The following is a 23,321-nucleotide window of genomic DNA, read 5'->3' as shown; positions in this document are numbered from 1 at the left end:
CAGTAGAGACATCAGCTCCTCCCATCATGAGAATGATGGGGGGAGCTGAATGATGAATGATGGGAGTGAAGGGATAAGAATGATGGGAGTGAAGGGTTGAGAAGTGAAATGTGGAAGGGGTTGGGAGTGGGATGGGTTGGGGAGTGGGAGGGTTTGGTAAGTGGGAGGGGTTGGGGAGTAAAGGGTTGGGAAGTGAAAAATTGTGGAGTGAGAGGGGTTGGGGAGTGAACATTTAGGGAGTGGGAGGCTTTTACCGCGTTTGTCTCACCAACCCGGTTAGAAATATTATGAAGAATGTTGAGGATTCTTTGACCAGAAAGGGCTTGTTTCAGAAGATAGACATCACAAGGTGATAGGAACTGAAGTGGCGTTCTAAGGTCATTCAGTCCCTGGTCCATTATATGCGCAAATTACGCAGACACCACTGGGTGGCAATATATATATGTTAATTTATCCTTTATTTAACTCGGCAAGTCAGTAAAGAACAAATCATTATTTACAATGATGGCCTGGGAACAGTGGGTTAACTGCCTTGTCCAGGGGCAGAACGACATATTTTTACCTTGTCAGCTCGGGGATTTTATCTAGCAACCTTTGGGTTACTGGCCCAACGCACTAGGCTACCTGTCGCCCCAATATACAGTAGCCTATTTAGGGAAAAAGCGATCTAGATACTAAACAAATAAAACGTTTGCATAATGAAGGGCTCTTATTTTATGTTTACACGAAAGACACATCATGCACGCGTTAAATTATGTCATTGTGAGCTCATTTGTTGTTTGCGCTCAATAAAAATTGAGAAAATATTTTCCCCTAATGGCCAGCAGGATGTGCTGTACCCTCTGTGTATTGATTATTCGTTTCTTTTCCATAATAAACTCCGCAAGTTCTCTCTGTCCAACATACTTGTGTGCACTTTCACGAAGCTTCGGTCCTCTTGTCTATCTCAACCCTATAATAACTTAATGGCAAAAACGACATATCGGTGCATACAGGATACAACTGTCTTTGTTGTTATCAATGGGAGATGATGAAGATGTCTTGATCAATGCGCAAATAGATGAAGGTTCAAGGCACAAGAGGAAATACCACAAAATATGGGCAAACTCCAATCAAAACATGGTGAGACTTTTAGTATTTAGATTCAGGGGCTACTGTATATCTCTTAATAACCAAAATGTAACAATCTTTTAGTATTTAGTTTCAGGGGCTACTGTATATCTCTTAATAACCAAATGTAACAATCTTTTAGTATTTAGTTTCAGGGGCTACTGTATATCTCTTAATAACCAAATGTAACAATCTTTTAGTATTTAGTTTCAGGGGCTACTGTATATCTCTTAATAACCAAATGTAACAATCTTTTAGTATTTAGTTTCAGGGGCTTACTGTATATCTCTTAATAACCAAATGTAACAATCTTTTAGTATTTAGTTTCAGGGGCTACTGTATATCTCTTAATAACCAAATGTAACAATCTTTTAGTATTTAGTTTCAGGGGCTTACTGTATATCTCTTAATAACCAAAATGTAACAATCTTTTAGTATTTAGTTTCAGGGGCTACTGTATATCTCTTAATAACCAAAATGTAACAATCTTTTAGTATTTAGATTCAGGGGCTACTGTATATCTCTTAATAACCAAAATGTAACAATCTTTTAGTATTTAGTTTCAGGGGCTACTGTATATCTCTTAATAACCAAATGTAACAATCTTTTAGTATTTAGTTTCAGGGGCTTACTGTATATCTCTTAATAACCAAAATGTAACAATCTTTTAGTATTTAGTTTCAGGGGCTACTGTATATCTCTTAATAACCAAATGTAACAATCTTTTAGTATTTAGTTTCAGGGGCTTACTGTATATCTCTTAATAACCAAATGTAACAATCTTTTAGTATTTAGTTTCAGGGGCTACTGTACATCTCTTAATAACCAAAATGTAACAATCTTTTATTTTTCTCTTTTATGTTTCCATTCCATGCATAATTTGGATAGCCTGTAAACGCAGAGAAAATCCTGAAGGTAAGAATCACCTTTAGGAAGGTCTCAAATGTATGTCTCTCAAACATAGTGTTATGCAGGATATAGACTTTATTTTTGTATTTGTTTGTTTCTTCCAGGTGGTAGTTTTGCTGCCAATGTGCTCACCTGTCAGAGAGAGCTGGAATGTACGGACCTCCACACCCACAAAATCAGATTCAAGCAGGTACTGTACAACGCATTTTCCAGAGATATTGAAATAGAATGAACATTTCATTTGTTTGCAGATTTTCAGTGTGAGAGAGAGAGAGAGTCATCAGACAGTCACTAGCCATATTTGGGGCGGCAGGCAGCCTAGAGATTAGTGTTGGGCCAGTAACTGAAAGATTGCCAAATCGAATCCCTGAGCTGACAAAGTAAAACTCTGTCGTTCTGCCACTGAACAAGGCAGTTAATCCACTGTTCCTAGGCCGTCGTTGTAAATAAGAATTAGTTCTTAACTGACTTGCCTAGTTAAATAAAAAATTAAAATACCCTGCTGCCAAATCCTTCTCACACCTAAATCCCCATAGGCCTACTTCTCTAGGACAGTTCTTTAGTTTGTCAATGCTAACAGTCAGTTGTTTACCAAACTCTAGTTTGTATTTTGCATCCTGGGGGGGTTAGCATCCTTCTCTGGACCATGTTCATGATGCATCTGCTTCTGGCTCTTTCTGGCCCAGAAAGGCCTGTAAATGGAAAGCAACACAGACACATGTGTGTCATTAGAGTTGAGAGGCTTGAACTTGGATAATGACGCTAACAAGAACCAGAATGGTGGATTCCTGTGAAAGGGTAGCTGAATGGACCACAGCCGCCCAGAGTGGAAGAGCTTAGAATCCTAATGAAAAGATGAAGGCAGTGCTTCTGCATCGCTTCTTATCTAAGACAAAGGTAAGCAAATTGACAATTCTCTATTTAATACATGGTGTTTTATTCATCAATCTTTATACATAAATCACAGCCATCTGGGTAAACAACTGTACCATCTGGGTAAACAACAAATAACATTTTGAATTGCTGCCTTCTCAGTCTTGTTTACATCCTGATTCATCCATCCATTGAGGATTAACACTGTCAGTCACCACTTCATGCTCACATTGAGTCCACACTGGTGTTCGCACTAGGGTTCACTGACTCTGAATCACATGTGCATGATGTCTCAGCCAGGTCTGCTCCTCCCTCCCTCCCAGTCCCAGCCAAGGCAAAGCAACCCCCCCTCCCCCCGCTCTCTGTGAGAGGAGGCTGTCATGTCTGTGTGAAATGCATATGGCCGCTGTCCAGAACAGCAGGGTCTTTCATTACCGCCACACTGAAACCCCACATCTGGTGCTTGCAGGGGGAGACAAGGTCTGGTAGGCGGAGTGTCTGGTTGTGGGTGGAACACCTTCACAAGTAGGCTTAGTACTGTTAATGAGATGGTCACATTTGGGAAGATGTAGCATGGTGTGAGTACAATATCTTGATGCTCATAACTCTTCTTTGACTCTTAACTGTGTGACCACTCACTGCCTTACTCACATATTTTGAACGTCTTCTTTTCTCTCTCGTAATCATCTTTCAACACTTGGAAAGACCTGTTGGAGCCATTTTGAATGCCTGCTGTAGTGTCATTTTGAACTCATGGTGGGTAGGAGGTGTTAATGAAGTGTTGGTCCATGCTGCTGTCTTTCTGGAGCCTGTTATTAGGAAAGAAAGGCTGAGCCTGCCAGGTTTCTATAATGAGACCCAGGTCCTCCACGCCTTTTTAATGGCAGTTCAATTGTTCCTGTGATTCAGTATTCCAGCTCCACCATTAGCGGCTCCATGGCACAACCGCATATGTAACTGTCTGGCTAGCTACAGTTTGCAGTGTACTGGTATACTCTATGTTATTTGCCTGGGCACTTCATGTGTGTGTCTGGCTGTCTAAGATTATGTTAATTGTTTATCCTCTTTTCAGTAATGAAGCTTGATTATAGTGTCAACTTTGATGCCTTCATTGGGGTGTCCAGGCTGTAGCGGTCACATGTCCTAGATCACTTGTGTCAACATCCTGCAGCCTCAGGTCATAGAACCTAATTTCCATCAGGATGTTAAACAATTTCAGACTTGTGGAACAATTAACCTCAATATTGACATACTGTTTCTGTTTAATTACAATGACTCAGGGTGGAGTGTTGACAATATCACCTGAGGCAATAACAAAGGCACTTTTCATTAATAAACCTGTTTATCCAAGGCAGGTTTGGATCAGGTACAGCTCAGTCAAGTGAGCCAGAGAGTTTGTAAAATGTACAAACACTAAGTATAAAAAAAGTTGTCTGATGAAATGCAACCAATCATATCAGAATCGAAATTGCCGTTTGCATCACTGTCTCTGTGTGGATTTCTATTTGGAACAACAGTGTTGGTTAAACTGGGCCAGTCATTCTCTTGGGTTTGGAGAAGGAATCTTCCTTCTAGTCCTCCTCTTATTGTTTCCACCAAGGTGTTTCTGTCCTGTTTGTTGTACCAGAGGTTTCTGTTTATTATTCTACTGTTCAGATTCTGGACTGTGATTATATTTGGGCTGAAATCGCCTCCCAGAACATTCCAGCTCTAAGCCAGGGAAACCGATTTTCCCAAACACAGATTGGATTGTTCAGGTGGCTGGCTCACCCTTTCATGTTTGGTTACCCACCTTGTTTGTTGGGCTATAGCTCAGACAGAGGATGAGCGAGAAAGAAAGAGAGACAGATGGAGACAAAGAGAGAAAGAGACCATGGTCATATCATTAGGTGGTAAGAACCCTTGGACATCTCTACCCACAATGATCTGAACATTTCCCACTGCTTTCCACCCTCATGGCCAGCAGAACTGATTGGGCAGTTGGAGAGAGGCCCAGTTCTATAGCTAGGTACTTGTATAGACTCTGGCTCCAGCGTTTCCTCACCCAACTACAGCTCAACATCCAAATCCCTCCCTCAGTTCCCCTCCTCCAGAAATCACTCACATCTGGTTTCTGTGAGCAAGGCCAGACCTCTGAAAATGAGAACTTCTTAATGGTTATTCTCTGACTTAACGTTAACTATTGCCTGAGCCTGAAAACAACCCCAACCCCCTTTACATTCTTTGAATATCAACTTGTATACCAACTTCAAGAGACTTATCTTCCTATTATGTATATAACAAATAAATACATAAAGGTAAATAACAGAAGCTGCTTCACATAAACTCCTGTGATGAAGCAACCATCCTTCCCCATACAGCCCCACCCCCATACAATCAACCACCTATCCAAATATTGGTTGACAGGAAGAGAGATGATCAACCACCTATCCAGGTATTGGTTAACAGGAAGAGAGATGATCAACCACCTATCCAGGTATTGTTTGGCAGGAAGAGAGATTGTTAAAACCTCCGAGTGTAGGGGGCAGAATTTTGATGTTTGGATGAAAAACGTACCCAAATGAAACTGCCTATTTCTCAGGCCCAGAATCTAGAATATGCATATAATTGTCAGATTAGGATAGAAAACACTCTAAAGTTTCCATAACTGACAAAATATTTTCTGGGAGTATAACAGAACTGATATTGCAGGCGAAAACCTGAGAAAAATCCAACCAGGAAGTGCTGTTTTTCCTGAAACCTCTCTGTTCCATTGCATGCCTTCCCTCCATTTAAAGGGATATCAACCAGATTCATTTTCCTATGGCTTCCACATGGTGTAAACAGTCTTTAGACATAGTTTCAGGCTTTTATTCTAAAAAATGAGCGAGAAAGACCACATCGTGTCATTGGATGGCTGGGTGCCAGCAGAGTTTTGCATACGTGAGCAGCTTGGAGCAGACATTTTCTCTCTCACTCCGGTTTAAATATTATCGATTATTTATTGTAAAAACAACCTGAGGATTGATTATAAAAAAATGTTTGACATGTTTCTACAAACTTTACGGATACTATTTGGAATTTTCGTCTGCCCCTTCGTGACGGCTCGAGCCTGTGGATTTCTAAACATAACACGCCAACCAAATGGACGTTTTTGAATTTAAAAATAATCTTTATGGAACAAAAGGAACATTTATTGTGTAACTGGGAATCTCGTGAGTCCAAATATCCGAAGATCATCAAAGGTAAGCGATTCATTTTATTGCTTTTCTGACTTTCGTGACCAATCTACTCTGCTGTTAGCTGTTTGTAATGCTTTGTCTGCTGAGAGAGATGTCCTAACATAAACGCTTGGATAGCTTTCGCCGAAAACCTTTTTTGAAATCTGACACGCCAGGTGGATTAACAACAAGCTAAGCTGTGTTTTGCTATATTGCACTTGTGATTTCATTAAAATGTAATATTTTTAGTAATTTCATTTGAATTTGGCGCTTTGCAATTCAGCGGATGTTGACAAAAATGATCCCGCTAATGGGATGGGTGCGCCAAGAAGTTTTAAACAAAGCTCTGTACTGTTCTCTTCTCTTCTCAGGGCTCTGCGTTTGACTCTAACTAAAGGCGGGTGGGAGAGAGGGGGCGACAGGACAGGATGCAAAGCTTGGTGACACCCAGTTGAGTGCAGGAAAAGGCCCCCGCTCCTCTCCCCTCTCGGTCGGTAACCCGACCCCAGATGAAAGGGTCCATAGCAGGCAGAGCGTGGCGGTCGATGGCAGGGGTTTGGCTGGTATGCTGGTTGAAGCCATCAGCAGTCAGGGTTATCTGTCAGCATGGTCCTCTCAGACTCCACAGGCTCTTTGTTACTCATCTGCATCTGTCAGAGCTGTGGGCGGCTGGCTGCTGGGAATGTCTGTGGTGGAGACAGTTAGACGCATAGATCTAATGTTTTGGTGCTTTCACTGTCCTTTTTTGAAGGGATGGTTTCTGACTTGTTGCAACAGAGGGTTGGATATCATATGCTCAGATCTTGATTGGTCTTGATAGCACATGCAATATGCTCAACACCGTTCAAGGGAACACCTAGTTTCAAAGTGTGGGTACTCACCAAGCAACAACTACCCAGTGGATTTAGTTGAAGTTAACATCCGCTTTGAGCCCATAGGCATTATAAATAGGTTGTAGTCTCAGCGGGTTTTTGAAGATAGTAAATTTATAGACTGTGTGTTATTGTTTCCATATGGGACGCTCAGTTCTACACATATATGGGAACTCTGTAGGTGATATTACTTTAATACCAAGAGTGACTTAATGCATTTACTTTTACTGGATATAGTGATGTCACAGCAGGCATGGTCATGGCATGAGCATGACTGCCTGCCTGCCTGCCTTCTCTTACAGTAAATTTACCCGTATAGGTTCTATTTTTCTCCAGTGCTTTATTCCCTCCCTGAGAACAGAATAAAATAGAACAAATTATAAAAAATTTACCCTTATTTTACCAGGTAAGTTGACTGAGAACACATTCTCATTTACAGTAAAGACCTGGGGAATAGTTACAGGGGAGAGGAATGAACCTATTGGAAGCTGGGGATGATTAGGTGGCCATGATGGTATGAGGGCCAGATTGGGAATTTAGCCAGGACACCAGTGTTAACACCCCTACTCTTACGATAAGCACCATGGGATCTTTAGTGACCACAGAGAGTCAGGACACCCGTTTAACGTCCCGTCCAAAAGACAGCACACTCACAGGGCAATATCCCCAACCACTGCCCTGGCAATGGAGGTGTATTAATACCCATAAAACCTAGCGGTCAAACAAGGAAATGGTTCCAATAGTTTTTCCACCAGTCGTTTTTCCCATCCGAAATTTTAGAAACACTTAAAATAAGGGCTGTGTTTTGTGTAGATTTACCCTGGCGGATGTTTTAATAACCATGTCAATCTCTCTCGGACAAGCTGACTTTTAAAAATATATTCAGCTCTACGCTCAGATTCAAAAATGCTAATTAGCATCAAAGTAGATTTAATGCAAAACTACAAATTCCTGCAAGTTCCTGCACACATCTCTAGCTGACACCTTTGCTAACAGGTATTGTGTCAATATAAAACTTGCACAAGACAGTTCACAGAATTCTTAATTTAAAGAAATTGGGCCAGTTGATTAATTACTCAATTTAGCTAACATTAGATAGTTAATCGAGAGATTCTTACCTTTGCCTCGATTCGGCAGTCTCGTCTAGATCATCATGGCATTTGTAGTTCTTTATCATAGCCACATTAGCTGCTAATTAGCGTTTCATTTTTGGGGGGTAAATACAGGTGAATTTATTGATAAAAGTCAGCTTGTCCTAGAGAGATTTACATGGATTTACAGGAAACACAGCCCTTATTTTAAGTGTTTCTAAAATCCCCTATTGGGAAAATTAATGGTGGAAAAACAATTGGGACCATTTCCTTGTTTCACCACTAGGCTTTATGGGTATTATGACTCATGCTGTGGTACTATGTTGGGACATTTTTTTTAGATCAGAGGAAAGAGTGCCTCCTACTGGCCTTCCAATACCACTACCAGTAGCATTTTGTCTCCCATGCAGGGACTAACCTTTCTTAGCTTCAGTGGCAAGCCAGCAGTGTGATGCAGGGTGGTATGCTGCTGGAAAGTGGAATAGACATTTGTCTTCTGCTTCTTGGACATTAGATTATGAGGTAGATTTGAGCTAATGTCAGTCATTTATGGACTCTGATATCAGAAGTAGCTCTTCGAATGTTAGGAAAACAGACCCTGGCAGATTTTATCTCTCAGGAAGATCAGATGAGAAACGAGACACAGACAGAGAAGGTCAGTCATCTGTCTGTGGCTCCTGTGTTCAGGGTAGTGACGTCTTGACCTTCTGTTCCCCACTCGGTCCCACGTGACAAGTTTCCGGGGTTCTCTGCTGACCCTCAGTACATCAACTGTAGAACACACTGTCCCAGTGAGCGGAGGAGATCAGGGGGCAGATTAGAAGCACAGTTTTCATCCCAAAGGGGAAGTTAATTACTACTGGTCCTGCATGTGACAAATAGAATTTGATTTGCTAGCTACATGTATATCGAATTAGCGTTCTATTATGTGTGTGCGTGGATTTAGAGCTGTGTCTGCATAACATCTGATTAGTTATAGAACACATATGGTTTTATTGAATTTATCGGAAGTTGAGGTGAACTTGAAAACACCAGCTGGGAGCTGGTTCTCACAGTGTTATTTACCCAGCTGATGACAAACAATAGGCCCCCAGATGATCAAAGATTACCTGCTCTCACATCATTTAAACTTTCTTGTCTTTCTCCTTCTCCCTATCTCTACCCCCCCTCTTCTGTGACTTTTTCTCTCCTAATTCTCACTTGGTCCATCGCTCCCCTCCCTCTTTTTCCAGGAATTGTGCAGAAGGGAAGTGAAGGATGAGCAGTCCCTGAACGATAAGAGCCCCCTACAGGGTGAGTAGAGAAAGGACAGCTCAGTGGATCAGGCTGATCACATTACTGTTGCACTGATTCTAGTCTAGCATGCATCATTAACCTAACATCTTAGACTTACTCAATGATTGACCTGTTTGATTCGGTATGGTTCATATCTTAACTAAGAATTCCCCTTGCTTGTCGGGGAAACCTGGGATACAGTGTGTGTATTATCGTCTGTAAACAGCTAACACAAAGGCTAAAGAGAATATACAGTGAGGGAAAAAAGTATTTGATCCTCCGCTGATTTTGTACGTTTGCCCACTGACAAAGAAATGGTCCGTCTATAATTTTAATTGTAGGTTTATTTGAACAGTGAGAGACAGAATAACAGCAACAAAATCCAGAAAAACACATGTCAAAAATGTTATAAATTGATTTGCATTTTAATGAGGGAAATAAGTATTTGACCCCCTCTCAATCAGAAAGATTTCTGGCACCCATGTGTCTTTTATACAGGCAACGAGCTGAGATTAGGAGCACACTCTTAAAGGGAGAGCTCTCCAAGGACGCCAGGGACAAGATTGTAGACCTACACAAGGCTGGAATGGGCTACAAGACCATCGCCAAGCAGCTTGGTGAGAAGGTGACAACAGTTGATGCAATTATTCGCAAATGGAAGAAACACAAAAGAACTGTCAATCTCCCTCGGCCTGGGGCTCCATGGAAGATCTCACCTCGTGGAGTTGCAAAGATCATGAGAACGGTGAGGAATCAGCCCAGAACTACACGGGAGGATCTTGTCAATGATCTCAAGGCAGCTGGGATCATAGTCACCAAGAAAACAATTGGTAACACACTACGCCATGAAGGACTGAAATCCTGCAGCGCCCGCAAGGTCCCCCTGCTCAAGAAAGCACATAAACATGCCCGTCTGAAGTTTGCCAATGAACATCTGTATGATTCAGAGGACAACTGGGTGAAAGTGTTGTGGTCAGATGAGACCGAAATGGAGCTCTTTGGCATCAACTCAACTCGCTGTGTTTGGAGGAGGAGGAATGCTGCCTACGACCCCAAGAACACCATCCCCACCGTCAAACATGGAGGTGGAAACATTATGCTTTGGGGGTGTTTTTCTGCTAAGGGGACAGGACAACTTTACCGCATCAAAGGGACGATGGACGGGGCCATGTACCGTCAAATCTTGGGTGAGAACCTCCTTCCCTCAACCAGGGCACTGAAAATGGGTCGTGGATAGGTATTCCAGCATGACAATGACCCAAAACACACGGCCAAGGCAACAAATGAGTCGCTCAAGAAGAAGCACATTAAGGTCCTGGAGTGGCCTAGCCAGTCTCCAGACCTTAATCCCATAGAAAATCTGTGGAGGGAGCTGAAGGTTCGAGTTGCCAAACGTCAGCCTCAACCTTAATGACTTAGAGAAGATCTGCAAAGAGGAGTGGGACAAAATCCCTCCTGAGATGTGTGCAAACCTGGTGGCCAACTACAAGAAACGTCTGACCTCTGTGATTGCCAACAAGGGTTTTGCCACAAAGTACTAAGTTATGTTTTGCAGAGGGGTCAAAGGCTTATTTCCCTCATTAAAATGCAAATCAATTTATAACCTTTTTGACATGCGTTTTTCTGGATTTTTGTTGTTATTCTGTCTCTCACTGTTCAAATAAACCTACCATTAAAATTATAGACTGATCATTTCTTTGTCTGTGGGCAAACATACAAAATCAGCAGGGGATCAAATACTTTTTCCCCCTCACTGTACTTTGTTTGTTTTACAGTGGTACTGCCATCAGAGAAGGGAGGGGAGAAGGAGAGAGAGAGCTACATCCACATTCCATTCAGACAGCCCAGGAAGAGGAACAGCCATGTTGATGTGAGTGGCTTTTGGTCTTTTACTATCCTGTACACTACAACTACAAAAGGATTTGATCTATAGAATCTTTACAGAGTCTGGCAGGGATTTGTTTGATGATCATAATATGGTACCTGTTGTGTTTGGTCCTCTGCAGCTCAGTAGGTAGAGCATGGAACGTCAATGCTAGGCTAGTGGGTTCAATTCCTGGGATCACTTGTAAAATGTAAGAACGCATAAAAGGGTCTGCGTAAAAGTGACAATTATTCATGGTTACAGGACACAGAGTGCAATGTGGTGTTGGAGGATGACACTCGACAGGAGTGGATCTTCACACTGTATCACTTTGACAACAGTGGTAAAGTCACCAATGAGGTACGGTAGCTTCACACAGCTACAACAAGCAACTTTTGCGCATTATGAGTTTTCTCTTAAGATTAAGTCAACCCTGCAGTCTTACTAATGGTGTCTGTGTGTGTCTCTGTGTTACAGGATATGTCCAGTCTCATGCAGTCCATCTATGAGGTGGTTGATGCGTCGGCCATGCAGCCTTCATCTAACAGCACAGCCCTGAAGGTCAAACTGGTGGTGGCCCCCTCCAGCAGCTCCAGAACAGGGGACCGAATAGAGGAAGTCCAGCAGGAGGAGGCAGGGAGCCCAGAGAGGACTTTTCACTGTGTGGATGAAAACACAGAACGCAGGAACCACTACTTAGACCTAGCTGGGATAGAGAACTATTCCTCCAAGTTTGACGATGCAGGTAGGTACACAATGACCATTTATTTTCAGCACTTTTGAGGCACAGATCATTAAACTCAACATGGTTTTTACTGAAAATACACCAAAGATGAATGACATTCAACAAAGAGAAATGACAGTATAACATGATGTTCTCCATCCTCTGCAGACGCCCACTCTCAGGTGCCCAGACCGGACGCCCGCTCAGACCAGCAGCGCCGCTCAGTGGTGGTGGGGAAGAACGGTGGCCCTACAGAGTCCAGAGGCAGGGGCCTTTCCTTCCTCAGGTCTCTCAGGGGCCAAGCCAAGGCAGTGGGGAGAGACAGAGGAGGGGGAGGAGGGGGTAGGGATAAATCAAGCAAGCTCCATGGCCACCACCCCTCCAAATGGTGCCACCCCTCTCAGCCATACTCCCAGCCCCAACTCCCCTTACAGCACAGCCAGAGTAAGAGGCTTCGCTCCAGGGCCAGAGAGGCTGGGTCCCCCTCCAGAACCCTACTCAATGTGCAGCGAGAGAGTGTGGTGCTGTCCAGCCTGCCTTCCTCCTCTGGGGGCTTGATCCCCTTGGTTCAGAGGCATGAACACCACCACCACCACGAGCACCATCACCACCACCACCACTACCACCCCCCAGCATGACTGCAGTCTGCACTCCACTCAGGGATACAGAGACTGAGAGACACACCTCCCTGTGGTTTAGCCTATAGCTAGGGCCCTGAGTGGTTTCTGGTCAGATCAGGTGGGCCTAAATATAGTATAGGGCTGTGGGACACAATCACTCTCTATACTATGGAATAATAGTAACTCTGTACAAAAATGAGCTTATGTGCCTTGTATTGGTGACTGAGTTTCATGTTGAATGTGTCATGTTGAATATTCCACTCACCTTTCAAAGCCCTCTAGACTGAAGTTTCTTCTCAGGTTTCTATAGATGACCACTTTCATTTAATATAATGATTTAAACAGTCACAATCTACGTATGAGAGTAAATGCAGTATGTTTTGTATTGTCTGTATTTTGATGTATGAAAGCATGATACACTTTGCTTGTGATCATTGTAGTTTGTCAATTGAAAAAAGTCACAATCTAATGAAGGCTGATGCTTTCAGATTTGGGAAGAAGAAAAATGTAAAACAATTTGTAAGAAGTAATAAAGTGATACACTTTGTTTACGTCCTGTGGAAGCTGTCAAATGTAAAATGTGTTCTCTTATGGCAAAACATTCCGTGCTAAGGCTCTGTGAATATTTAGGAAAATACACTGAACAAAAATGTAAACGCAACATGCAACAACATACATACATACTGAGTTACAGGCAATTTAAATCCATTGATTAGGCCATAATCTATGGATTTCAAATGACTGGGAATATAGATATGCATCTGTTGGTCACAGATACCTTAAATGTAAAAGGTATGTGGTTGAATCAGAAAATCAGTCAGTATCTGGTGTGACCACACGTGGTCTGCGGTTGTAAGACCAGTTGGAAGTACTGCCAAATTCTCTAAAATGACGTTGGAGGCAGCTTATGGTAGAGAAATTAACGTTAAATTCTCTGGCAACAGCTCTGGTAGACATTCCTGCAGTAAAATTACCAGTTGGACCTCTCTCAAAACTTGAGACATCTGTGGCAATCAAATCATTTTTTTTTAATATAGCCCTTCTAACACCAGATGATATCTCAAAGTGCTGTACAGAAACCCAGCCTAAAATGCCAAAAAGCAAGCAATGCAGGTGTTCAAGCACGTTGGCTAGGAAAAACTTGAAGGCCAAAACCTAGGAAGAAACCTAGAGAGGAACCAGGCTATGAGGGGTGGCCAGTCCTCTTCTGGCTGTGCCGGGTGGAGATTATAACAGAACATGGCCAAGATGTTCAAATGTTCATAAATGACCAGCATGGTCAAACAATAGGTCTGGGACATGTAGCACGTCCTGTGAACAGGTCAGGATTCCATAGCCGCAGGCAGAACAGTTGAAACTGGAGCAGCAGCATGGCCAGGTGGACTAGGAACAGCAAGGAGTCATCATGCCAGGTAGTCCTGAGGCATGGTCCAAGGGCTCAGGTCCTCCGAGACAGAGAAAGAAAGAGAGAGAGAGAATTAGAGAGAGCATACTTAAATTCACACAGGACACCGGATAAGACAGGAGAAGTACTCCAGATATAACAAACTGACCCTAGCCCTCGACACATAAACTACTGCAGCATAAATACTGGAGGCTGAGACAGGAGGGGTCAGGAGACACTGTGGCCCCATCCGATGATACCCCCTGACAGGGCCAAACAGGAAGGATATAACCCAACCCACTTTGCCAAAGCACAGCCCCCACACCACTAGAGGGATATCTTCAACCACCTACTTACCATCCTGAGACAAGGCCGAGTATAGCCCACAAAGATCTCCGCCACGGCACAACCCAAGGGGGGGGCGCCAACCCAGACAGGAAGATCGCATCAGTGACTCAACCCACTCTAGGGACGGCATGAAAGAGCACCAGTAAGCCAGTGACTCAGGGTAAAAGGGTTAAAGGCAAAGAATCCAAGTGGAAAAAGGGGAACCGGCCAGGCAGAGACAGCAAGGTCGGTTCGTTGTTCCAGAGCCTTTCCGTTCACCTTCACACTCCTGGGCCAGACTACACTCAATCATATGACCCACTGAAGAGATGAGTCTTCAGTAAAGACTTAAAGGTTGAGACCGAGTTTGCATCTCTCACATGGGTAGGCAGACCATTCCATAAAAATGGAGCTCTATAGGAGAAAGCCCTGCCTCCAGCTGTTTGCTTAGAAATTCTAGGGACAATTAGGAGGCCTGTGTCTTGTGACCGTAGCGTACGTGTAGGTATGTACAGCAGGACCAAATCAGAGAGATAGGTAGGAGCAAGCCCATGTCATGCTTTGTAGGTTAGCAGTAAAACCTTGAAATCAGCCCTTGCCTTGACAGGAAGCCAGTGTAGGGAGGCTAGCACTGGAGTAATATGATAACATTTTTTGGTTCTAGTCAGGATTCTAGCAGCCGTATTTAGCACTAACTGAAGTTTATTTAGTGCTTTATCCGGGTAGCCGGGAAGTAGAGCATTGCAGTAGTCTAACCTAGAAGTAACAAAAGCATGGATACATTTTTCTGCATCATTTTTGGACAGAAAGTTTCTGATTTTTGCAATGTTACGTAGATGGAAAAAAGCTGTCCTTGAAACAGTCTTCGTATGTTCGTCAAAAGAGAGATCAGGGTCCAGAGTAACGCCGAGGTCCTTCACAGTTTTATTTGAGACGACTGTACAACCATTAAGATTAATTGTCAGACTCAACAGAATATCTATTTGTTTCTTGGGACCTAGAACAAGCATCTCTGTTTTGTGCGAGTTTAAAAGTAGAAAGTTTGCAGCCATCCACTTCCTTATGTCTGAAACACAGGCTTCTAGCGAGGGCAATTTTGGGGCTTCACCATGTTTAATTGAAATGTACAGCTGTGTGTCATCCGCATAGCAGTGAAAGTTAACATTATGTTTTCGAATGACATCCCCAAGAGGTAAAATATATAGTGAAAACAGTAGTGGTCCTAAAACGGAACCTTGAGGAACACCGAAATTTACAGTTGATTTGTCAGAGGACAAACCATTCAGAGACAAACATATCTTTCCAACAGATAAGATCTAAACCAGGCCAGAACTTGTCTGTGTAGACCAATTTGGGTTTCCAATCTCTCCAAAAGAATGTGGTGATCGATGGTATCAAAAGCAGCACTAAGGTCTAGGAGCACGAGGACAGATGCAGAGCCTCTGTCTGATGTCATTAAAAGGTAATTTACCACCTTCACAAGTGCAGTCTCAGTGCTATGATGGGTTCTAAAACCAGACTGAAGCATTTTGTATACATTGTTTGTCTTCAGGGAGGCAGTGAGTTGCAGCGCAACAGCCTTTTCTAAAATTTTTGAGAGGAATGGAAGATTCAATATTGGCCGATAGTTTTTAAAATATTTTCTGGGTCAAGGTTTGGCTTTTTCAAGAGAGTCTTTATTACTGCCACTTTTAGTGAGTTTGGTACACATCCGGTGAATAGAGAGCCGTTTATTATGTTCAACATAGGAGGGCCAAGCACAGGAAGCAGCTCTTTCAGTAGTTTAGTTGGAATAGGGTCCAGTATGCAGCTTGAAGGTTTAGAGGCCATGATTATTTTCATCATTGTGTCAAGAGATATAGTACTAAAACACTTGAGTGTCTCTCTTGATCCTAGGTCCTGGTAGAGTTGTGCAGACTCAGGACAACTGAGCTTTGGAGGAATACGCAGATTTAAAGAGGAGTCTGTAATTTGCTTTCTAATGATCATGATCTTTTCCTCAAAGAAGTTCATGAATTTATTACTGCTGAAGTGAAAGACATCCTCACTTGGGGAATGCTGCTTTTTAGTTAGCTTTGCGACAGTATCTACATTTTTTGGGGGATTGTTCTTATTTTCCTCAATTAAGTTGGAAAAATAGGATGATCGAGCAGCAGTAAGGGCTCTTTGATACTGCACGGTACTGTCTTTCCAAGCTAGTCGGAAGACTTCCAGTTTGATGTGGTGCCATTTCCAATTTTCTGGAAGCTTGCTTCAGAGCTTGGGTATTTTCTGTATACCAGGGAGCTAAGTTCTTATGAGAAATGTTTTTCGTTTTTAGGGGTCCAACTGCATGTAGGGTATTGCGCAAGGTTAAATTGAGTTCCTCAGTTAGGTGGTTAACTGGCATTGTGTTGTGTGACAACTTTTTATTTTTTATTGAATCTTTATTTAATTAGGCAAGTCAGTTAAGAACAAATTCTTATTTACAATGACAGCCTACCCTAGCCAAACCCTAACCCGGACGGCCCTGGGCCAATTGTGCGCCGCCCTTTGGGACTATGGGAATCACAACCGGTTGTGTTACAGCCTGGAATCGAACCAGGGTCTGTGGTGACGGCTCTAGCACTGAGATGCAGTGCCTTTTAGAGTGGCCTTTGATTGTCCCCAGCACAAGGTGCACCTGTGAAATGATCATGCTGTTTAATCAACTTCTTGATATACCACACCTGTCAGGTGAATTATGAATTACCTTGGCAGAGGGGAAATGTTCACTAACAGGAATTTAAACAAATTTGTACACAACATTTTAGAGGAATAAACTTTTTGTGCATTTGGAACATTTCTGGGATCTTTTATTTCAACTCATGAAACATGGGACCAACACTTTTATATTTTTGTTCAGTATATTTACAACACTCTGGGTGGTCCAGCGTACTCTCATCAAATGCATAATGTTTTCATAACCAGTCATGTTAGGCTAGTACATTATGATATCTGATCTGCCACTACTTTGGTCTTGATTAACATCTAAGCCTTCAGTAAATCTATCATTTCAGTGTGGGCATGATGCCAATGTTACCCTGTACAACGTCCATGCTATGTTTGTCTACATTGCTTTTCTGTTATTGTTGTTACTGGCGTCTTTTTATAGCTTGCTTGCATAAACAGGTCATTTCAATGTTGGTGGTATGGAGGGAGGTTGGACCTAATTTTGTAAGCAGTAGGATAAGGTTGTTTCTGCTCTGCCCCTTGGTGAAAGATGCAAATAGATAACCCATTCGAGAGGCGAATGGAATGAGACGGCTGTTTCAAAAAAATAGCCCTCCTACTCACCTACCTCACGCGCCAAGCCTCTCGAGGTCCAGACAGATATACAGTACTAGCAGAGACAAAGAATCAACATACAGAGAGACAGTTGGGGAGAGAGCAACAACACAAACACATCCAGTCACAAGGGCTGATTGGTTGATCCTAACACTTCAAGACCCGGACCTCGAGGACAGACCAGAGAAGAGAGAGCCATGAAGAGCCTGAGGTTTCTTGCTGCCGAGGGCTTCACTCAGAGTGGCCCGAGCACCATGGAGAACCTTAGCTGTTTGTTGTTCAATTTCTATCCACTCCTCTTCAATGCCTGCTACCTGCACGAGAAGGCCTTCCTCCTCCACGACCTGGTCCAAATCTGCCTCTGCATGAGCTTAACCTGCAAAGGCTCCTGGGAAGGATGGTAGACTGCCAGGAGGATCTCCTGCATCTGCCGGCAGTGCCTAGATGGCTCTGTTGACTGGGCTGAAAGTAGGCTAACTGTGTGTTCTGGTGTTGTGTTTAGAGGTGCAATCTGTCACTGGTCAAAAATGCTGCAGTGTGAACTGAGGCACTGGATCTTGGCCAGTCTCAATGTGTTTGTAGTTACTTGAGTTGCCACTGGGGCAATACAAGGTCACAATGTCACCTTACATCATATAACTTTGATTTGTAAGACAAATGCCCATTTGATGGCAATAAACAGTTATGTTATATCTCTATCTGTTTTATCTCCAGTCGTACGTGCTGCGGCCAACAGAGACTTACGCCGAGACCCTCCGTATGGTGGACCTGACTGGGCTGAAGGACACAGAGTACCATGCCTGTTCCGGTGGATCCACCTTGGGTCAGTGGGCCCGCACCCAGCTCCTCACCTGCATGTGCTACGAGGTCATGGTGGCCATCCAGGCGGCTGGCGCTGCACCCTCAGCCCTCGAGACCGAGGTGGACGTGCGCCTGAGCGGCTTTGTCACCGGGCAGAACTACAAGGTGGTGGCCCAGGCCTTCCTGCTCCTCCGTCACTGCCCCTTGAAGCTGAGCTTCGTCAGGTCCTGAGCCAACTCCCTGGCCCTTAAACAGCTGTTCTACGTGCGCGTTTTTGGGCGAGAGTGTGTGTGTGTGCATGTGGATATGTAGAAGGTATTGATGTCTACTGTATATATAGCTTTGGGGATGTCTATTCAAGCTGATGCATTTCCACTGTGTAATATCATAACATGGGGGCTGCAGTTTCCAGTACTCAGTTTCCGGTACTCAGTTTGCACTCAGTGGCATTTTGTTTTTGTTGCTTGGCTGTGGGGGAGAATGTAGACAGCTGCCTGCTGCTAAATCTGCAGGTTGGCCAGAAACCAGGGAACACTTAATGGTTGATATTGTCTGCTTCCCAAATTGCACCCCATTTCCTATATAGTGTACTACTTTTGACCAGAAAACTTTTTGACCCTGGTAGAAAGTAGTGCACTTAAAAGTCAATAGGGTGTCATTTACAGCTGACTTTGAAATAGCACTGAGGTCATGCCCCAAAACAACAAGCAGACACCTGCACTGTCCATTAATTAGGCATGCATGGTAAAGATTTCATATTGGCTTAGTTTTTTGTCAAGCTTGCGTGAAGTGATGCGCACACCCACATTGCAAGCATACACAAGTGATAATATAACCGAAATGTGAAAATGTAATACATTTGTGACTCTATGGCCTTGTCCAGAGCCCCCTGACCACCCCACTGAAATTCCTGAAGCTGGCCAACTGTAACCTGAACTGTGTGGACATGGCCTATCTGGCCAACAGCCTGCAAAGGGAGAACCTGGTCAGTCTGGACATAATGGTCACAACGTGTGCGGCCTCTTCCCCGCCACAGCCTCACCCTAGAGGATGAACACATGGACATCCTGACCCAGGCTCCCTGTCGCGGCCTGGAGGGGCTGAAGATACTGGGCAACCCTCTGAGCGCCACGGCCCTTCGCTGCCTCTTCTCTGGCCGCTGGGTTCCCAGCCCTAAGGTATTTGGAGCTGCCAGAGGTAGATTGAAGTTCAGGTAGAATACCATACCAGAGGGCGGGAAAGAGGGTTGATAGATCAAGGGTGTGTGCAATACAAAGGGTTCATCTTTCTCAATCATCTATTGTGGCTTGCAACACTTCATTTCCACTTATCCAAAGACAACTAAGAAATGTGTGCAACTAAAAAGTTGACAACTTTAGCCTATTGGGATATTTAAGGCCTTGAAAAACTTTGACAAATGTATTGCTCCATTATCATTTAAATGTTTTTTTAAACATGCAACTGCCGTTTGATTATAGTTTAGTCAATTGTTATTTCCGTCTTAAAATTTGGGATTAAAGTGGATTCACTATAAATAAACATTACTGTGGTGATCAACATCCTGGTTCACATCTTAACCCAAAAGCTATTTTACCAATCTTGCAATACTTCTTAAACTCTCCACACTTGTACATCTTTTCCCAAAATGTAAATTTTTATTAAGCAGTCTTCCCACAGGGTACACTTTATTTGAAATATTACAGAGGACAACCATTCACCAGACCAAACAGAAGGAACATCAGCTTTCCACAGCAATCTCATTTCTTCGACCACTCCTCAACCTCTTTCCTCTCACGGATGACCTCTTTCAGGTAAGGCTCCAGGTAATGTACATCCTACAGAAAAAAGGTCAAACAGAAACAAAACATTAGTTCTGTCAACTTTCTTCCACCAACTGTACTTGACGTGGTTTTTAGTATGTCATTTTTCAACATTAAACAGCTTTATAGGTATCTCCCAACTCAACTATTGCCCAATTCCAATCCAACCTTTAGTCTCTAATCCTACTTGCTTCATAATCTAATACCTCAATCATAATTAATCTACCTGCTTCATAGTGCTAAACTAATTGAAGAATCAATCAATATACCAGCTACCAGGAGACAGGCCAGTACATCATGAGATGTGGAGGAGGCTGTAGGAGGGCAACAACCCAGCAGCAGGACCGCTACCTCCGCCTTTGTGCAAGGAGGAGCAGGAGGAGCACTGCCAGAGCCCTGCAAAATGACCTACAGCAGGCCACAAATGTGCATGTGTCTGCTCAAACGGTCAGAAACAGACTCCATGAGGGTGGTATGAGGGCCCAACGTCCACAGGCGGGGGTTGTGCTTACAGCCCAACACCGTGCAGGACGTTTGGCATTTGCCAGAGAACACCAAGATTGGCAAATTCGCCACTGGCGCCCTGTGCTCTTCACAGATGAAAGCAGGTTCACACTGGGCACGTGACAGACGTGACAGAGTCTGGAGACGCCGTGGAGAACGTTCTGCTGCCTGCAACATCCTCCAGCATGACCGGTTTGGCGGTGGGTCAGTCATGGTGTGGGGTGGCATTTCTTTGGGGGGCCGCACAGCCCTCCATGTGCTCGCCAGAGGTAGCCTGACTGCCATTAGGTACCGAGATGAGAGCCTCAGACCCCTTGTGAGACCATATGCTGGTGCGGTTGGCCCTGGGTTCCTCCTAATGCAAGACAATGCTAGACCTCATGTGGCTGGAGTGTGTCAGCAGTTCCTGCAAGAGGAAGGCATTAATGCTATGGACTGGCCCGCCCGTTCCCCAGACCTGAATCCAATTGAGCACATCTGGGACATCATGTCTCGCTCCATCCACCAACGCCGTGTTGCACCACAGACTGTCCAGGAGTTGGCGGATGCTTTAGTCCAGGTCTGGGAGGAGATCCCTCAAGAGACCATCCGCCACCTCATCGGGAGCATGCCCAGGTGTTGTAGGGAGGTCATACAGGCACGTGGAGGCCACACACACTACTGAGTCTCATTTTGACTTGTTTTAAGGACATTACATCAAAGTTGGATCAGCTTGTAGTGTGGTTTTCCACTTTAATTTTGAGTGTGACTCCAAATCCAGACCTCCATGGGTTGATAAATTTGATTTCCATTGATAATGTGTGATTTTGTTGTCAGCACATTCAACTATGTAAAGAAAAAAGTATTTAATAAAAATATTTAATTCATTCAGATCTAGGATGTGTTATTTTAGTGTTCCCTTTATTTTTTTGAGCAGTGTAGTAACAATATCTCCACCTTAGCCTCAGAGGCTAGACTTTGCCCTTCATTCCAAAGTCACACTGTAATCCTCAACTCAACCGTGAAGCCAGTTCCATTGCGTTTAATTGTTCCCTTCTAATCAGGGACTGATTCAGACCTGGGACACCAGGTGGGTGCAATTAATTATCAGGTAGAACAGAAAACTCCAGGAGTTGAATACCTCTTCACTATAGCATCAACTGCTATGAAACTTTAGACATATCTTCAATTTCCCCAGTGGCAGCGCAAAGCCATTAATGTACAAACTAACGTGTGAGACTATATGCACTGTACCTCTGACCCGGGTTCAAATATTATTTGAATTATTTCAAATACTTCAGCGTTTGCATGCCTGGAGTGCCAGATGAGTGGAGTTTGCAGTTTTAGGACCATTTTATTAGTCCATTAAACCAGGAAAGGTTTGTCAAACACAAAGTACTTAATTATTTGAGCCCAGGTCTGAATCAGTCCTGAATATGTCATTTGAGCCCAGGTCTGCTGTACCTCCTCATATTGAGTCCGCTGTTCCTTGGGGAGAACCGCCTGCTTCATGGAGAGGTCCAGGGCTCTCTTGAGCCTGAACATCCTGTCGTTGTACACTTTCTCTGGGAGACGCCGCAGGGCCTCTTTCACGTCGCTATCCTCATGGATTGTGTCATCACGCATCAGACCTGGAACCAAAAATATCCACAAGGCGAGATCTAACTGAAGATTCTAGATGTTTAAGACTGAGTGAATTAATTAGTCTTAAGACTCAGATGGCCCCAAATAGAATAAAAAACATTAAGACTCCCAAGAGTTACCAATTTTGTTGAATCCAGCAGCATTGTAGTACCATTTGCGAAAGCTGACCAGGAGTCTGCCTGTAGTTGCTGTGGGGGATACCAGAAGAGTAATTTGCTTGTCAACAAGATTGTTCACAAAAACAGCTTAAAATCCAGTTGCAATCACTGCAGCACAAAAGCAAAGAGACACCCAATATTATCCATGAATCTAAAAAGATATTGGAGTGGATCCACTAGAAATGAGTGAATTTTAGAAGTAGGTACTGGAGGGAGGATTTGACAGTAGTATTATTTGGGCGAACCTAGAAGTGCACTTAAAACGCAAATATTACATGCGTGTTGGATAAGTGAATAGATTGCTAGTAGATCAGATGACCTACATATTACTAGCTAGGTGGAAACTGCTAACGTTAGATGTTGTTAGATAATCAAGCTGCACTGGCGTGGCGCTTGAAGGTTGATCAGACCATAGAAGATTATTATAACTGTTATAGTACTGTTTTACCTAACCATTAGCCAACTGGCATACATTTAATTTAAATGCGCAATGTCACTGGCACAAACCAGATTTCCTTAATTTGCCATAGCTAGCTAACATACTTCTTGCTTTTCGCGGGGACACAGAGGACGACAGAAAGTCCTTAAAAACATGGATTTGAACGCACCAAAACACTCCGCGTCGTCTTGTTTTCCCCCCACAAATCAATAGCCCCAATACTCAACAATATCTGCAACGTATCATCTCGATTTACGGGTAAAGAAATGCTTAAAAGATAGGTTATTGTAATTACCTGGTGCCCTCGACGCCATGTTGTTCTGTCAAAAAAAAGTTTGAGTGGAATTGTGGGTAAAATGACGTTCTGAGAATGAGGTCATCCGCGGTTGCGCAACTCTGCACAAAACGTAAGAATTGAATT

General features: G+C 43.5%; 2 protein-coding genes and 1 pseudogene across 2 annotated transcripts; 2 read left to right on the top strand and 1 right to left on the bottom strand.

The window, feature by feature from the left end:
* Positions 1-883: 883 nt before the first annotated feature.
* LOC110488004 (protein naked cuticle homolog 2) lies at positions 884-13,089 on the top strand. The gene is made up of 8 exons (XM_021559949.2): positions 884-1,122; positions 1,999-2,025; positions 2,124-2,209; positions 9,288-9,348; positions 11,106-11,200; positions 11,459-11,554; positions 11,672-11,939; positions 12,087-13,089. Exons 1-8 carry the CDS (start codon positions 1,098-1,100, stop codon positions 12,554-12,556), a joined length of 1,128 nt encoding a protein of 375 aa, XP_021415624.1. The 5' UTR covers positions 884-1,097; the 3' UTR covers positions 12,557-13,089.
* A 4,910-nt stretch (positions 13,090-17,999) lies between these two features.
* Positions 18,000-19,562, top strand: LOC110489392 (annotated as a pseudogene).
* Positions 19,563-19,988: 426 nt separating this feature from the next.
* Positions 19,989-23,286, bottom strand: LOC110488002 (cytochrome b-c1 complex subunit 7). The gene is made up of 4 exons (XM_021559948.2): positions 23,196-23,286; positions 22,423-22,491; positions 22,124-22,290; positions 19,989-20,191 (listed from the first exon to the last, which is right to left on the bottom strand). The coding sequence occupies exons 1-4, from the start codon at positions 23,212-23,214 to the stop codon at positions 20,114-20,116; spliced, it is 333 nt and encodes a 110-aa protein (XP_021415623.1). The 5' UTR covers positions 23,215-23,286; the 3' UTR covers positions 19,989-20,113.
* Positions 23,287-23,321: the final 35 nt, after the last annotated feature.

Source organism: Oncorhynchus mykiss, chromosome 32 (genome assembly GCF_013265735.2).
Source record: "Oncorhynchus mykiss isolate Arlee chromosome 32, USDA_OmykA_1.1, whole genome shotgun sequence".
Taxonomy (NCBI): domain Eukaryota; kingdom Metazoa; phylum Chordata; class Actinopteri; order Salmoniformes; family Salmonidae; genus Oncorhynchus; species Oncorhynchus mykiss.
This window is presented reverse-complemented; position numbering and strand designations above follow the sequence as displayed.